The 18740-nt window shown below is 41.8% G+C and overlaps 1 protein-coding gene across 2 annotated transcripts in view; it reads left to right on the forward strand.

The window, feature by feature from the left end:
* Positions 1 to 16069, forward strand: part of vps35l (VPS35 endosomal protein sorting factor like) — a 153927-nt gene extending 137858 nt beyond the window's left edge. Inside the window, exons 30-31 of one of the 2 annotated variants that reach the window (XM_078240937.1) lie at positions 5543 to 5689; positions 14602 to 16068. In XM_078240937.1, coding sequence (XP_078097063.1) covers positions 5543 to 5689; positions 14602 to 14700 — 246 coding nt within the window. In that variant the 3' untranslated portion in view covers positions 14701 to 16068. Of the gene's footprint in view, positions 1 to 5542; positions 5690 to 14601 lie in introns of both variants that reach the window. The other variant, XM_078240938.1, reaches the window with a different exon arrangement.
* The last annotated feature ends 2671 nt before the right edge of the window (positions 16070 to 18740 follow it).

The raw sequence follows: 18740 nt of genomic DNA on the forward strand, positions 1-18740 counted from the left end.
TCGAACGCCTTCTGGAAATCTAAAAACACCACATCCACCGGTTCCCCTCTGTCAACCACACTAGTGACATCTTCATAAAAGTCCAGTAGATTCGTCAAACACGACTTTCCCTTCATGAATCCATGCTGCGTCTGCTTGATCGAACCATTCTTATTCAGGTGCTCTGTTATTTCCCCTTTAATAATGGACTCTAGCATCTTCCCAACTACGGACGTTAAGCTAACCGGCCTGTAGTTACCCGCCTTTTGTCTACTTCCTTTTTTAAACAGCGGCGTAACAGTAGCTGTTTTCCAGTCAGCCGGCACTACCCCAGAGTCCAGCGAATTTTGATAAATTACTACAAACGCATCTGCTATTACCTCAGCCATTTCTTTCAGTACCCTGGGATGCATTCCATCCGGGCCCGGGGACTTGTCTACCTTCAGTCCTATTAGTCTAGCAAGCACCACCTCCTTAGTAACAGTAATTGTATTAAGGACCTCCCCTCCCACCAACTCTCGATCTCTAATATTCGGCAAACTATTTGTGTCTTCCACCGTGAAGTCCGACACAAAGAACTTATTTAAAGTCTCAGCCATTTCCTCGTTTTCCACTATTAAATCCCCCCTCTCATCTTCCAAGGGTCCAACATTCATCCCACACAAATGCCAGACAATGACCATCACCAACGAGAGATAATCTAACCACTGCCGCTTGACATTCAATGGCATTATCATCGCTGAATCCCCCACTATCAACATCCTTGGGGTTACCATTGACCAGAAGTTGAACAGGACCCAGCCATATAAATACTGTGATTACAAGAGCAGGTCAGAGGCTAGGAATACTGCAGCGAGTAACTGTACGAGACATTGGTAAGGCTACATTTGGAGTACTGCGTACAGTTCTGCTTGCCCAGCTGTAGGAAAGAAGTTATTAAACTGGGAAGGGCATAAAGATCATTTACCAGGATGTTACCGGGACTGGAAGGTTTGAATTATATGGAGAGATTGGGTAGGCTTCTCTGGAGCCTAGGAGGATGAGGGGTGACCTTATAGAGGTTTATAAAATCATGAGGGGCACCGATAAGGCGATTGCTGAGGTCTGTTCCCCAGGGTAGGGGAGTCCAAAACTAGAGGACATAGGTTTAAGGTGAGGGGGGAAAGATTTTAAAAGGGACCCGAGGGGCAACTTTTTCACACACAGGGTGGTGCATGTGTGGAATGAGCTGCCAGAGGTGGTGGTAGAGGTGGGTATAATTGCAACATTTAAAGTAAGTTTGGACAGGTACATGGATAGGGAAAAGTTTAGAGGGATATGGGCCAAATGCAGGCAAATGGGATTTGTTCAGTTTAGGAAACATGGTTGGCACGGGCAGGTTGGGCTGAAGGGCCTGTTTCCGTGCTGTATATCTCTATGACCTCTCTATGATTCTCTGATAGATTTCCTTCTGTAAAGGACATTAGTGAACCAGATAACTTTTTACAACAATCGATAATGGTTTCATTAGACTTTTAATTCCAGATTTTTATTGAATTCAGATTTCATCATCTGCCATGGTGGGATTTGAACCTGGGTCCCCAAAGCATTACCCAGGGTCTCTGGATTACTAGTCCAGTGACAATACCACCATGCCACTACCTCTCCTGTATCATAAGAGCTGTTTAAGCACCGAAAGATGTTTCCCTGCCTGTTAAACTTGCTGCAATGCTACATTCAAATACTTTGTACTGTGTTGCTTACCATAATGCACAATGCCATCTGCTGTCATGCTACTTTGCCTTGGGCACCTTATGTTTGTGGTGTGGGAAAAAAAATGTCCTCTCCTGTGATTTCCTGCAGCAATATTTTATTCTCAAAACGTGGGAACACTACTTTTGGCATAATATTGTAGACACTGGGGAACTAGGCACCATACTGCTGCAGTAACAAGAAAATGTCATGCACACGAGCGAAATTAATTCTAAACCTAAAAGACAAGTTCAGAGGTCTGTTTGGGCACTCTATAAATACTTCACAACAAGGGATGCATACTTGATGGTGTTTAATATTTGAGGGTATTAGATGGAACAGTGTGTACTCATTCTGTTATGAGAATGTTTTTTCTTTTACAAAGATACAATTTCTAATGCCATTTTTTATGGTTGGATTTTAATAAACTGTAAGTGCATTAAGACAATGGAACAGGTGTACAACTCATATTCTACCCAAATGGAGTGAATGGAATCAGATTCTCAAACTAAACCACCCCATGCTCTCCACCCCCCCGCCCACCCCCAGCAATAAATACCCCATATCCTGTTAACTTTCACTTTCTGAGATGAGACATCAAAAATATAGTTACCTTTTCTACAATGCTGATATGGTAATCAAATTCCTATGGGATATACAGTCAGCAAGGCTTTTTAAGGAATATTTACCAAGTCAGATTGAAGGATATACTGAAAGGCTACAAAGAGTCGCATCACAGATACTTCAGAGTAACCATCTTGAAAAGAGAAGCATAACCAACCAAGATCTATTGGGGATAAAACGTGGAACTCTGTTCTATGCAGCCACATCCATGATAGCAACTGAACAAAATAGGTACAAAGTAGAATCATTGCACCAAGAGCAGCCAAAGGGTAGTTAACCATCTATTTCTTTGATTGTTTATTTTCTTCAGGAACTGTAAAAATATCCTCAAGTCTATCCTCATTTTCTACCATGTGTACATGCGTGTTTGTGTTGTATCTCCGGGAATGTGTGAGAGGTATGAATGAGGGTTACAATTTACCCTTTTTTAAGTTTGAGCGGATGGGTCAATAAACTTATCTCGTTCTTTGACTTAAGCTCAGAAAACATGTCTGATTAATTCTTTATAATATTAAAGTGTACGTAGTGGGACTCCAGTATTATTGGGAAAGCACATCCTCACTAAATTCACAAAAACCCCTGTTCCAGCCAGACCTGGAGTGGTAAATTAGGGGAGTCGATGTTTACCCCTCTTCAAATAGACATGAAAATATTCACATTCAAACCGCAAGGCCCTATCACATTGAGCTAACAGTTTATAGAAACCAATTTAAATGTGACATTTTTACCTTGACTAATTTCTATATAGAAAGAGGAAAATGCAGAATTTCTAATGCAGTGAAGCAGATAAATGCTGCATCTGTGACACAGTCTGAAGGGAATCTTACCCCAGATTTATTTTGTGAATTTTTACAGACCCACCCTCTGGTTCATGGCTTTATTGGAATTCCAATTCTTTTATTTATATATTGTTGAAGCATTTTTCCTTTAATCTCCCCAGGATTTGGTACTTTGCCTGTTTTTATATAGAATATAGATACATAGAACATAGAACAGTACAGCACAGAACAGGCCCTTCGGCCCATGATGTTGTGCCGAGCTTTGTCTGAAACCCAGATCAAGCTATTTCCTCCCTATCATCCCGAAGTACTCCATGTGCCTATCCAATAGCTTCTTAAATGTTCCTAAAGTTTCTGATTCCACTATCCCTGCAGGCAGTCCATTCCACACCCCAACCACTCTCTGAGTAAAGAACCTACCTCTGATATCCTTCCTATATCTCCCACCATGAACCCTATAGTTATGCCCCCTAGTTACCGCTCCATTCACCCGAGGAAATAGTGGTATATATGGTATAATTAAAGTAAATGTGAAGAATATTTATGACTGCTCTTTCAGTGACAGCCTGCCGATTATTTTTTAATTGATTTTCTTTCCTATTGTGCTTTTTAAAGAAAACTATAAATAATGCAATGAAACACGCCAGTCAATGTGGAGAACTAATGCAGAGCCGAGTAAAGCACTCGCAGCAAAAGGTGCTGGTGGCCTCCTTGGGGACTGTGATGCCTTGGGGAGAGAATATCAAATGGGGACAGTGGTTATTGGATTGCTATTCAATTGGCTGGTGTCTGAAATTAGACCAACAATCGAGACCCACGGGAGGAAAACTAAAGAAACGTGATTTCATTGGTGAAAAATATGGTCAGAATAAGCTTGCAGATAATTCAAATTTCCTATTCTGTTATGCAGAAGCAGCTAGTTATAATAACGTGGTTCTGTCGGGGAAAAGCCACCCAGCCAAACCTGAGCTCTATTCAGAACTGGTGCTTTTTTATTTTCTAAAAAATAAGTATCTCACGCACATGTGTCAATGCCAGTCAGTCACACTGAGCTCCTTTGAATTAGAACGGCATTTCATGCTGTGCTGTAAATAATTGACTTTCATGTTTCCTGTTAATGTCAGGCTTTATAGAAGCTCTGGAGATTGATACTGGAATCGTTAATGGGGTAATGTAGAAACCAGAGGAACCTTGAGGGATAGCTGTGGTTTCAAATTAAATGATATTGTCTTAATGGCGTAAATAAGATTGAAGGCGGCCTCTGAAGTAAAGACAAAATCTATTTTGCTGCTGCTTGTATCATCACAACTTCTGATCAGACAGGGTAGATTCAGAAAGAATGTTCCCAATCGTGAGAAGTCCAGATCTAGGGGTCATAGTTTGAGAATAAGGGGTAAACCTTTTAGAACTGAGGAGAGGAGAAATTTCTTCACCCAGAGGGTGGTGAATGTGTGGATATTGGGATATTCAGCGATGGGAATGTCATTGAGTGTCATGGGACGATGATTAGTTTCTCTCTTATTGATGATGGTCATTATCTGGCAGTCGTGTGGTGCAAATGTTACTTGCTACTTGTCAGCGCAAGCCGGGATATTGTCCAGATCTTGCTGCATTTGGACATGGACTGCTTCAGTCTCTGGGGAGTTGCGAATGGTGCTGAACATTGTGCAATCAGCGGCAAACATTCCCACTTTGACGATTTGCTGGATAATAGCACAGTTTTTTCTACTTTGTTTATTTGTGCCTTCACTCAAGCCTATCTCTTCACTTCAGGAGTTGTAAAACTCTCATTAAAAATCCATGTATACAAACAGAGCCCCAGACTTCCCGGCACCCAGCTCACAAAAACTTCTAAATTAAACAAAAACAGGTTTCACTTTTCTTAACACTCGAGTACAAAATACAAATTAAACCTAAAGTCATACATTGTTCCTAACGGTATCATTTACAAGACGTAATGCAGTAACTCACCAAGCCACCATGGGCAACATTTTCTAAGCCCACAAACGCTACTACCCAGAAGGACAAAGACAGCAGATGTATAGGAACACCATCACTAACTGCAAGTTCCCCTCCAAGTCACTCACCATCCTGGCTTGGAACTGTATCAGCTGTTCATTTACTGTCTCTGGCTCAAAACACTGAAACTCCCTTCCTAACAGCATTGTGGATGTACCTACTCCACATGGACAGCAGCGGTTCAAGAAGGTGGGTCACCAGTACCTTCCCAAGGGTAATTAGAGATAGACAACAAGTGTTGGCCTTGGAAGTGATGGTCACATCCTGAGAATAGATATATGGAATTTATCATTTTTTAAATAGACCCAACCTGAATAATAATATACAGGATCGCGGGGTGTGTCTGTATTAAGATTATTTGATTTTGTTATTGATGTAAAATGCTTTCTAATGCCTCTTCTATTTTACAGACTATGAAGCGACAGAGTGCCTTGGCCTTATCTTTGTTTAACAGTATTGTTTCACATGGAGATCTGCAAAACAATAAACTTAATCAGTTAGCAGTGAATTTATGGAATCTCGCCCAAAAACATGGCTTTGCTGATACCAAAATCATGGTAAGGACAGAACATGCAGCTATGGTGCATCGCTGTTGTCATTTCAGAACATGCTTGAATCACTGAGTTGTTACTGTGCACAGAGGCCATTCAGCCCATCGTGTCTGCAGTGACTCTCGAATGAGCAGTTCATTGAGTACCATCCTCCTACCACCTTCCTGTAACCCTGCACACACTTCCTTTTGAGATAACGGTCTAATTACCTTTTGAATGTTTCGACGGGACCTGCCTCCACCACACGCTTGGGCAGTGCATTCCAGACCCTGGACCACCCGCTGTGTGAAAGATTTCTCCTCGTCTCTTTAGCTGCTTTTATAAATCAATGTCCGTTCATTTTCAGTTCTTTTATGGGTGGGAACAGTTTCTCCCTATTGACCCTGTTCAGCCCTTTGTGATTTTGAACATCTCTATCAAATCTCCTCTTGGGAGAAATTCTCCTCAAGGAGAACAATCACAACCTCCCATGATCCCAACAGTCCCATTGAAGACAGAGAGTAACAATGGAAGGGTGTTTCTCAGAATGGAGATCTGTAGCTAGTGGTGTTCCACAGGGATCAGTGCTGGGACCTCTGTTGTTTGAAGTGTATATAAATGATCTGGAGGAAAATGTAGCTGGTCTGATTAGTAAGTTTGCGGATGACACAAAAATTGGTGGAGTTGCTGATAGTGCCGGGGATTGTCAGAGGATACAACAGGATAGAGATAGATTGGAGACTTGGGCACAGAAATGGCAGATGGAGTTTAATCCAGACAAATGCGAGGTGGTGCATTTTGGAGGATCAAATTTGGGTGTGAATGGCAGAACTCTTAGGAACATTAAATACAGAGGGATCTTGGCGTGTAGGTCCACAGGGCAATTTCACAGTAACTTCATTGCAGTGTTAATGTAGCCTTACTTGTGACTAATTTAATAAATAAACTCTCCCTAGAAGTGGTAATGCAGATGGCCAAGGTGATTAAGAAAGCATATGGCATTGAGTACAAGAATTGGGAATTCATGTTGCAACTATATAAAACCGTGGTTAGGCCGCATTTGGAGAATTCCGTGCAGTTCTGGTCACCACACTACCAGAAGACGTGGAAGCTTTGGAGAGAGTGCAAAGAAAATTCACCAGGATGTTACCTGGTCTCAAGGGCGTTGGCTATGAGGAGAGGTTGAATGAACTAGGATTGTTTTCACCGGAAATAGAGAGGCTGAGAGGAGACCTGATAGAGGTCTACAAAATTATGAGAGGCATAAACAGGGTGGATAGTCAGAGGCTTTTCCCCAGGGTGGAAGTGTCAATTACAATAGGGCACAGGTTTAAGGTGAGAGGGGGAAAGTTTAAGGAAGATGTGCGGGAGAAGTTTTTCACGCAGAGAGTGGTGGGTGTCTGGAACGCGCTGCCAGAGGAGGTGGTGGAAGCAGACACATTAGCAACATTTAAGAGGCATCTGGATGGGTGCATGGATAGGGAGGGAATAGAGGGATACAGACCGAGTAAGGACAGAAGGTTTTTTCGTTGGGGCATCATGATTGGCACGGGCTTGGAGGGCCGAGGGCTGTACTTTTCTTTGTTCTCTCCAATCTATCCTCATGACTGAAGTTTCTCATCTCTGAATCCTAATTGGTGAATCTTTTCTGCACACTCTCCAATGTCTTCACCTTCCTAAAGCGCATTGCCCTAATTGGATGCCATACCCCAGATGAGGCTGAACTAGTGTCTTATACAAATTCAGCATAACCTCCTTGCTCTTGTACTCATATTAATGAAGCCCAGGATACAGCATGCTGTATTAACTGCTCTCTCCATCTTTGCTGCCACCTTCAATGAGTAATGCAGATTGTATACCCAGGTCCCTCTGCTCTTGTACCCCAGGAAGGACTCTTCAGTCTGCTGTGTAGCAATGTATCAGTTGACCTTTGGAAGTCCATGTCCCTCACATCAGGCCTCGCAGTTGCCACATCACAAAACTCCAAGTTAGTGCCCTTTACATTACAGGTCAAGTATCCTTTATCCCTGAATCTGAATATCAAACCTATCCAGAAACTGCACTTTTATTTTAACCTCATCCACCTTTAGCACAGGAAGTCAGTTGTTTGTCTGAACTGTTTACCTTGCGATTTTTATGGTGAACATGTCAAAAATAAACTTACTCTACATGCCCTGTATTTGTTATTTAGGGATACATCTGACTTTTACAGCCATTTTATTTTCTTTAGACTATAGCTAGCCCAGGCTTCAGCTGTTGTAATGTAATTCTATTTGCGGTTTTCAAAAACCAAAATTATCTGAAATTTGAAATGTAAATGGCCCCAAGGGTTTCGGATAAAGAATACTCTACCTATCCTAGTCTATGTTTGGATCATTAAAGTTTCTCATTATAATCCTTCTGGGACACCTCTCTTGAGTACTGCAGGGCCATATCCCTCTTTATGTCTATATTGTCTGTACCAATGTATATTGCTACAACTCGCTGTTCATTCTGCCGTCTCAGTGCTCTGCCGCCTCTCAGTGGCCTTTCAACAACCAGAAAAAAATAGGTGACGAGTGGGGTGGAGCGGTAAAGTGGGGGGGGGGGGGGGGGGGGGGGGGGGGGTGGTGGAATCCATGAAATTTTGGCCTGGGATTTTGGCAGAGAGCCAACACAGCAGTGAAAGAGCAGCTCCTGTGCTGTAACCGTGCGATGATTCTATGTCAATAGAATGTTTTGAACTATTTGAAACGATTCTATTTTGAAATTTGTTCTGAAACTATCTTTCTATAATTTAATGAGGTCATTCTTTGAAATAGGGCGGATAGATATTCATTTAATATCTGTGATTAATGTCAAACTCGTGTGATTTTATACATTCTTTAGTGAAGCTTCTTAGAATGACTTTGTTTGAAAATCAGTATCCCCAGTCAGTCTAGCTGAAGGGATATATTTAGAACATAGAACAGTACAGCACAGAACAGGCCCTTCGGCCCACAATGTTGTGCCGAGCTTTATCTGAAACCAAGATCAAGCTATCCCACTCCCTATCATCTTGGTGTGCTCCATGTGCCTATCCAATAACCGCTTAAATGTTCCTAAAGTGTCTGACTCCACTATCACTGCAGGCAGTCCATCCCACACCCCAACCACTCTCTGAGTAAAGAACCTACCTCGGACATCCTTCCTATATCTCCCAGCATGAACCCTATAGTTATGCCCCCTTGTCATAGCTCCATCCACCCGAGGAAATAGTCTTCGAACGTTCACTCTATCTATCCCCTTCATCATTTTATAAACCTCTATTAAGTCTCCCCTCAGCCTCCTCCACTCCAGAGAGAACAGCCCTAGCTCCCTCAACCTTTCCTCATATGACCTACCCTCCAAACCAGGCAGCATCCTGGTAAATCTCCTCTGCACTCTTTCCAGCGCTTCCTCATCCTTCTTATAGTGAGGTGACCAGAACTGCACACAATATTCCAAATGTGGTCTCACCAAGGTCCTGTACAGTCGCAGCATAACCCCACGGCTCTTAAACTCCAACCTCCTGTTAATAAAAGCTAACACACTATAGGCCTTCTTCACAGCTCTATTTGTGAAAGGATATGCAGCAATATCCCTAGAACCAGCAAGGGAATTTGCTAACTTAGATTTGGTAAAGGGCTAGATTTAGTAAATAGCATTGCCATGAGTTTCGCTTTCGGTAAGGTTGACTTCAGTCAGTGCAGACAGAAACTTTGTGATCGTTTCAGCAAATCAGCTAATGTGTAATTCAGTAAAAGATCAGTGGGAGCTGATTTTTTAAAAAAAAGAATGTGATTCTGAACCAGGTTATATTCTTAAGGAGCAAACACTACTTGCCAAAAACAACAGGGACAATGTGAAAATAAAGGAAAAACTTACAAAAAGACAATAAAAAGTGCACATCCTATTTTTATACAGATGGTGGGTGTCTGGAATTCGCTGCACGAGTTGATGGTGGTTGCAGGAACCCTAAAGTCCCCTGGATCTGCACATTATGTGCTATAGGCTGTGTCTGGGTGGGCATGGGCGAGATGGGCCAAATGGCCCCCTTCTGTGCTGTATCATTTCAATGGTTCTACATGGTGACTGGGCTAAATACAATGATCAACAAAAGTTGACAAAACCATAAGATCATAAGATGTAGGAGCAGAAGTAGGCCATTCAGCCCATCAAGTCTGCTCCACCATTCAGTGAGATCGTGACTGATCTGATATAATCAACTCCACCTTCCCGCCTTATCCCCATAACCCTCAATTCCCTTACTGATTAACAGATTGTAAGAGCTAAAAATATGGATTGCGTGAAAGTGAGCCGTTGGGAGCATTGTGGGCCTTTGAAAACTGATAAAATGGTAAATGAAAATCAGGAATTGGTAGATGTGTTGAATAATTACTTTGTGTCAGTATTTCTAGTTAAGGAAAAGGTCAGTGTGCTGGATAGATCAAGAAAACTAGTATCAGAGAATTGGAGTCATCAAAAATAAGCTTAATAGTAATAAAGTTATAGCACTAAAGAATGATAAATCCCAGAATCAGGTCATTTCTGTCCCAATGTGTGAAAGGTGTGGGCAATGCAGATATCCTCATAATCCAGCAAAGTTTTCTCACATCAGGAACTATGTCTTCAGGTTAGAAAATTGCACTCGTCACTCCATTATTTCAGTGAGACCAAGGAATTATAGATCTAATATCTGTCATCAGGAAATTCCCACAGTCTATATTTAAGGATAGGAAGACTGAACACCTCAAGATTTCTCAGTTGATCAGAGAGAACCAACGACGATTTGTAAAGAATTCTGAATGAATCAGAGTGATTTTTGTTTTGAAGAAGTGGTGGTAGCCAACATGGGAATGCCAGTGCATCTTTTAATTCATCCATGCCTGGGCCAGCGTTTATTGTCCATCTCTTATTGCCTTTGTTGCTTTATATAATTTCAAGAAGGCATTTAACAAAGCCCCTGGTAAGAGAGTGCTAAACACAGGAAGAAGTCTCACAACACCAGGTTAAAGTCCAACAGGTTTATTTGGTAGCAAAAGCCACTAGCTTTCGGAGCGCTGCCCCTTCGTCAGGTAACCTGACGAAGGGGCAGCGCTCCGAAAGCTAGTGGCTTTTGCTACCAAATAAACCTGTTGGACTTTAACCTGTTGTTGTGAGACTTCTTACTGTGTTAACCCCAGTCCAACACCGGCATCTCCACGTCGAGAGTGCTAGTCATAGAGTAATAGATTTACAGCATGGAAACAGACCTTTCGACCCAACTTGTCCATGCCCCCCTTTTTTTAAAAAATCCCTAAACTAATCCCAATTGCCCCCATTTGACCCATATCCCTCTATACCCATCGTACCCATGTAACTATCTAAATGCTTTTTAAAAGACAAAATTGTACCCGCCTCTACTATTACCTCTGGCAGCTTGTTCCAGACACTCTCCACTCTGTGTGAAACAGTTGCCCCTCTGGATACTTTTGTATCTCTCCCTTCTCACCTTAAACCTATGCCCTCTACTTTTAAACTCCCTTACCTTTGGGAAAAAATATTGACGATCTAGCTGATCTGTGCCCCTCATTATTTTATAGACCTCTATAAGATCACCCCTCAGCCTCCTGTGCTCCAGAGGGAAAATGTCCCAGTCTATCCAGCCTCTCCTTATAACCCAAACCATCAAGTCCCGGCAACATTCTAGTAAATGTTTTCTGCACTCGCTACAGTTTAATAATATCCTTTCTATAGTAGGATGACCAGAACTGCACACAGTATTCCAAGTGTGGCCTTACCAATGTTTTGTACAACTTCAATAAGACACTCCTGTATTCAATGTTCTGACCGATGAAACCAAGCATGCAGAATGCCTCCTTCACCACTCTAGTTATGGTTAAATCTCATGGAATTGAAGGTAAATTATTAACCCGGTTAGAAAATTGAATGGCGAGAGAGAGTAGGAATAATGGGCAGGAACTCATTGTCAGGGTGTGACTTGGTGATGGTATCTCACAAGGTTCTGAGTTGGGGCCTCAAACATTTGCTGTACTTATTGACAGCTTAGAGCAGTGGTTCCCAAACTTTTTTCACTGGGCCGCACTTTCGGAATAAAAATTTGCTCGTGCCACACCAAATTTTTTATTGATAAGAAATACATTCAAAAACAAAAAAAACAACTCCTAGCAGTGCTTGATTCATAACATAGAACACAACTACTTTATAATATCATGGGACATCCAGAAAATATAAAACAATCACTTTGGAAAAATATCTAATCCATGTTTAAATGTTTCTTTGATTGTCCTTGAATCTTCCCGCCACACTTGCCATCCTCTCTCGCCGCCACCAGTGTGGCGCGCCGCACCCTTTGGGAACCACTGGCTTAGAGGATAAAATAGATGTTTTTAAAAATTGTTTGCCACTGACACAAGAATAGACGGCATTGTGAGCCGTGCAGTTGGAAGCATAAAATTACAAAGAAATATTCATGGACGGAGTGAATGATTGAGGGATGATGTGATCAAGGTTTTCAAGATTTTAGAGGAAACAATAGCTAGAGAGGAACTATTTCTGCAGGAATTTTGGACTAGGAACCGTTACCTATCAATTGGCACCAGGTCGGAAACACTTCCACACACAATCGTGGAAGACATTTGAATCTCTCCTCCATGAATGACATTTGATGCTGGATCAAATATTAGTTTTAAATCTTGAGATTGACATTCTATGGAGGTCTAAATTTGTTAAGCTGCTTAAAGCCAGTTGCTGAAGGAGAAGCGATCGCCAAGTGGCATTATCACTAGACTGTTAACCCAGAAACTCAGCTAATGTTCTGGGGACCCGGGTTCGAATCCCGCCACAGCAGATGGTGGAATTTGAATTCAATGAAAGAAAATCTGGAATTAAGAATCTACTGATGACCATGAAACCATTGTCGATTGTCGGAAAAACCCATCTGGTTCACAAATGTCCTTTAGGGAATGAAATCCTCCGTTTTTCCAGTGAAAACAATCCTAGTTTATTCAACCTCTCCTCATAGCCCAATGTCCTTTAGGGAAGGAAATCTGTCATCCTTACCTGGTCTGTCCCACGTGTGACTCCAGAGCCACAGCAATGTGGTTGACTCTCAACTGCCCTCCAAGAGCAGCTAGGGATGGATAAAAAATGCTGGCCAGCCAGTGTCACCCATGTCCCATGAACGAATAAAAAAATCAGAAGTTAGTCTTTATTCTGGTACACAGCTCCTAATTCCAATACCCAACACCAGTGTCAATACTTCAGTAACCACTGAAGGCCCTCCATTTGTCCTTTGCTCATTGTATAAATTAAGGTTATGAGGCCAAGGTAGCATGTCGAGTTAGCTCACAGGTCAACCATGTTCTCATTGAATAGTTACAGCTAGGCTCAATGAGTTAAGAACAAAAAACAGCACAGGAAACAGGCCCTTTGGCCCTCCAAGCCTGCGCCGCTCATTGGTCCAACTAGACCATTCGTTTGTATCCCTCCATTCCCAGACTGCTCATGTGACCATCCAGGTAAGTCTTAAACGATGCCAGCGTGTCTGCCTCCACCACCCTACTTGGCAGCGCATTCCAGGCCCCCACCACTCTCTGTGTAAAAAAACGTCCCTCTGATATCTGAGTTATACCTCGCCCCTCTCACCTTGAGCCCGTGACCCCTCGTGATCGTCACCTCCGACCTGGGAAAAAGCTTCCCATTGTTCACCCTATCTATACCCTTCATAATTTTGTACACCTCTATTAGGTCTCCCCTCATTCTCCGTCTTTCCAGGGAGAACAAGCCCAGTCTACCCAATCTCTCCTCATAGCTAAGACCCTCCATACCAGGCAACATCCTGGTAAACCTTCTCTGCACTCTCTCTAAAGCCTTCACGTCCTTCTGGTAGTGCGGCGACCAGAACTGGACACAGTACTCCAAATGTGGCCTAACCAGCGTTCTATACAGCTGCAACATCAGACTCCAGCTTTTATACTCTATACCCCATCCTATAAAGGCAAGCATACCATATGCCTTCTTCACCACCACCTCCACCTGTGCTGCCACCTTCAAGGATTTGTGGACTTGCACACCTAGGTCCCTCTGTGTTTCTATACTCTTTCTTGATGGCTCTGCCATTTATTGTATAACTCCCCCTTACATTAGTTCTTCCAAAATGCATCACTTCGCATTTATCTGGATTAAATTCCATCTGTCATTTCTCCGCCCAATTTTCCAGCCTTTCTATATCCTGCTGTATTGTCCGACAGTGTTCATCGCTATCCGCAAGTCCAGCCATCTTCGTGTCATCCGCAAACTTGCTGATAACACCAGTTACACCTTCTTCCAAAGCATTTATATATATCACAAATAGCAGAGGTCCCAGTACAGAGCCCTGCGGAACACCACTGGTCACAGACCTCCAGCCGGAAAAAGACCCTTCAACTGTTACCCTCTTTCTCCTGTGGCCAAGCCAGTTTTCTAGCCATCTAGCCACCTCTCCTTGTATCCCATGAGCCTTAACCTTCTTAACCAACCTGCCATGAGGGACTTTGTCAAATGCCTTACTGAAATCCATATAGACGACATCCACGGCCCTTCCTTCGTCAACCGTTTTTGTCACTTCCTCAAAAAACTCCACCAAATTTGTAAGGCACGACCTCCCTCTTACAAAACCATGCTGAAGTTGAATGGCTTCATCCTGTTCCTGTACATAAATGATGTGGGAATTAATGAGGAAATAAAAAGAAATGAAGATTAGAGATTAAAATCGAGATTAAAGAGTTTTGCAGCAGAGGGTATTTGATTCTTTAGTCTCATATTTGAAAATTCCTGCATTTGAAATTATTCTTAGATAGCGATTGAATTGTGATCTATTGTGTGTTGTAGGTGCTTGTTTTCTATTGACCTTCACTTTTTATTATCAACTGTCTGATCGATGTTTTATTATTTTGAAGGTGAGAACACTTGAACACATCAAACGTCAAAGCAAACAACCAGGCATGAGTCATTTTGCAGATTTAACATTGAGGCTCCCACTCCAATCACGGACATAAAACTTCCTCTTTTTTGTGCTACAAACAAGTACAACTGCCATTGAGAGATGCTGTCTGCCTTTAATATAGACAAAATCACCTTAAATATACATAACGTTAACACTGATTGTAAGTGACTAATTTTTTTTGGCTTGTAAAAACTGCATGTAAGGTTAGAAGGAAGAGTGCAGCACACAGAAGCAAAATATGCAAGATGCATTTTTTGCACATGCTAGATTCTGTTTTATGATTATGGGAAATACCAGAAGCTTGGCTGTTCAGTACAGGGAGAAAACTAGGATTCGTCTTGATGCTTGTAACATTTCTGAACTCGTTTTCTGTTTCATTTTGCCAAGTCTCCCATATTTGATAATTTCTTTGACATGATTTTGTCAATAAGACTGTTATTTATGGTACAATGTAATGAAATTAATCCAAGGCCTGATGTGACCTGTATAAGAGATTGGAATCATTTCTTCCTCACCCACAACAGTGTTTGCCAATTTGTGGTCCTGCTGTTCAATTTCAACCTGTGATTTGGCAAAGAAGATTTTTTGTATTGGCCACTTGAGTGGAGATAGTTTCCGTCTTCATGTATTTTCTTTACGTGATTGTAAATAATGTCATAATTTATCACCACAACTACCATCGGTGCTGTCGACTGATCATGAATGAGTTGGTGTAGAGGATCAAGTTTCTTTATTTCCTGTAACATTTCACTAATATTTCGGCTGAGAAATGTTGAGTTTGATTGAGGTTGGACAGTGGGCAGCCACGGGGAAGATGCACTTGTACACAGTGCTCAAAAAGATAAAATTTCTTCAGCTGCTGGATTCCCTCCTCTTTTCGGGGAACACATTCATTTATTACTCTCGAAGGGGAATTTTCTTTCCAGGTATTTGAGAATTTTTATACACAGGCTCCAATTTCAGTACAAATTGGAAAGAGAAAATCTTTGCTCCCTGACATTTAGGGGAAAATTGAGAAAAATTCCTCATTGACAGCACGGGGTTAAAATGAATTTCATATTTTTGCTGATTGGAACATAGTAAATGGCACTTTTTGGAAAATACTTCCAAAAAACTCCCGTTCACCCAGCAAATACTTTTGATTTTTAGATTGAGGACCAGAATTGATGCTTTAAAAAATATGTAAACCCCAAACAGGTGAATAAACACTGTGCATTAGTTACCATATTGAATGTGTTTTTCAATGGATTTAAAACAAACTAAATCATTTCTTGTATCTGTGATAATAAAGCAGATTGGTCGGTGCAGTTATAGTGGCAAATTCAAAGTGATATATGGTGTATAACATGCTCTTGTATCGCTGATTAATAAATAACACCAGTACTGTGTATACAAAAAAAATCATGTTACATTTCTGAACTAATTTCTGTCCCATTTTGATGAGTCTTCCATATTTGTTATTTCTTCGACATTATCTATCATTGCTAAGAAACGAGTGATTTTCGATAACTGTTATCTGGGTAAACACTTTGCCAGGCAATATAAATTTCACTGCCTGATTTATAATGAGCTGAGACTAATTTTCAGTCTTCTATAGATAGATTTTGCAGCCAATTTACATTATAACTTCCCACCAAAATGATCAGTTTATCTTTGTGGTAATGGGGTGGTGAACAGATAAATGTTTATATCAGGATGTTGGAAGAATTCACTACTACTCTGAACAGGAAGTGAGCTCATGGACACACTCTCTAGTGTAGAATCTTTATTGACTGTAAGATATCTGTGAGGAATCGCTCATGGCAGAAGTCACATGACAACAGCAAACCAGGCAGGACGTGTAGCAATGATTGAATTTCAAAATCAAACATCTCCCTTTACCTAACAAAAGACAACTTTGCATACACTATCATGTGTAACTGTGAGTTACCCATTATATCCATACATCCACAAACTGGCCATTGTTCTATATATCAATCTCTGCACATGCATAGCCCATGTAGTCGTGAAATTGTGCAAGTATTTTAATAGTACACGTTGTCTTTGGTTGTTCATCTGAGTGATGATCCTTGGCTGGGATGTGTTGTTTCCATGGCACTTGTTGCCAGGGTAAGTTTGTGGTCGTATTTCCTTGTTGGGGATTGCTGGACCTCGGGAACTGATGATTTGGTTTTGTGCGCAGCTGGTGAGATCCTTTCTTGCTGATTGGCCGCCTGCAGTGAAGACACAGCGTTTCTAGTGGTTTGTGCCTGTGATTATGTTGGTATATTTGGTCATTCATTTCCACGTGTGATCCCAGTGAAAACTGCTCTATGAATGACCCAAGTTGCCACATTGGCTGCCTCCTGTTCAGAGCGTCCAGGGTTTGTAGCCTGACCAATTCCCCAATGCCCAACTCTGATAGTGGTTGAACTATTGTCTCAAAATGAAAATTTGGTTTGTTGCTGTCTCATCTTTTAGTAGTTTCGCCATTGGAAGAGCAGTTTGTATGTGGCATGACATTAATCTTTGGACTATTTTCCATACCTTCAATGTGTTTGTTCACTTGAGGATTGCCTTGTATACAGCTGTGGTAGATTTGTCTAATTTCTTCATTCCATTGGCGATTTTTACTGTCACTTCAGCCTTTCCATTCAATTGGGGATAGTGCTGAGATGATGTGTAGTGTTAAATCTCCCAATTCTTCAAGAAGCAGCTCAATTCTACTTAATGAGCTGAGGGCCATTGTCACTCATCACAATGTCTGGAATGCTGTGACAACTGAAGTGTGTTTTCAAGCATTCTACTCTCTCCTGTTATTGAAGTCAGCTAGTCTGACTCCCACTTTGTTCACTTTGGCCTCTGTCTTCCTTTTTATATATGTAAAGAAGCTCTTGCTGTCCGTTTTTATATTACTTGCCAGTTTACCCTCATAGTTTACCTTCTCCCTTTTTTTGGGGTTTTTCAGTTACATACTATCTTTAACTTGGTTAACCATGGTTGATTTATCCCCTTCCTAGAATCCTCCTTCCTCACTAGGATACAGCTTTGTTGTGAATGGTGAACTATTTCCATAAACATCTGTCATTGTTGTCTTTCCTGCTGAACTAATTTCCCAGTCCACTCCAGCCAACTCTACCCTCATTCCTGTATGATTAGCCAAGTCCAAGTTTCTTATTTTCTAACTGATCATTCTTATCATAGAAATCATAGAAACCCTACAGTACAGAAAGAGGCCATTCGGCCCATCGAGTCTGCACCGACCACAATCCCACCCAGGCCCTACCCCCATATCCCTCCATATTTTACCCACTAATCCCTCTAATCTACGCAACCCAGGTCACTAAGGGGCAATTTTTAGCATGGTCAATCAACCTAACCCGCACATCTTTGGACTGTGGGAGGAAACCGGAGCACCCGGAGGAAACCCACGCAGACACGAGGAGAATGTGCAAAATCCACACAGACAGTGACCCGAGCCGGGAATCGAACCCAGGTCCCTGGAGCTGTGAAGCAGCAGTGCTAACCACTGTGCTACCGTGCCGCCCCTTTATTTTATCTTTAATTTACTTCTCTGTACTTGCTTCTGTAATCTCCTCCAGCCTTACAACCCTTTGTTTGCATTGCTCCCTCCCTTTGGTCACCATTAACTATATTCACCCTAACTATATTTCTCCACGAAGATCTTCCTTAAAACCCATTTCTTTGACCAAGCTTGTGGGCACCTTTCCCGAAGGGCTTCTTTGGTTAGGTGACTGTTTATTTCCAATCATGCTATTGTGAACAGCCTTGGGATGTTTTAGTATGTTAAAGGCAATGTATAAATGTGACCTGACACCCTGGTGAAGCAGGAGACTTCCTGGAGGAGGCAGTGTCACTCCGTGTCACATCAAGGCCAGTTACAGTTTTTAACACTTGATTTCCATTACAAAAAAATTTGGACATTGCCCTTTTTGAACAACACTGCACGATGAGGCACTGTGGATGAGGAACAGTTAACTTGCTGATGGATAAAAACATCTCCACAAAACTGCAGCTGGTTAGAGCAACCTGGAAGCTTAAAGCAAAAAAAGACATTAAGAAAAGCTGAGTGATTCAGGAGGAAATAAAGGC

This window comes from Mustelus asterias, chromosome 23 (assembly GCF_964213995.1).
Source record: "Mustelus asterias chromosome 23, sMusAst1.hap1.1, whole genome shotgun sequence".
NCBI lineage: Eukaryota > Metazoa > Chordata > Chondrichthyes > Carcharhiniformes > Triakidae > Mustelus > Mustelus asterias.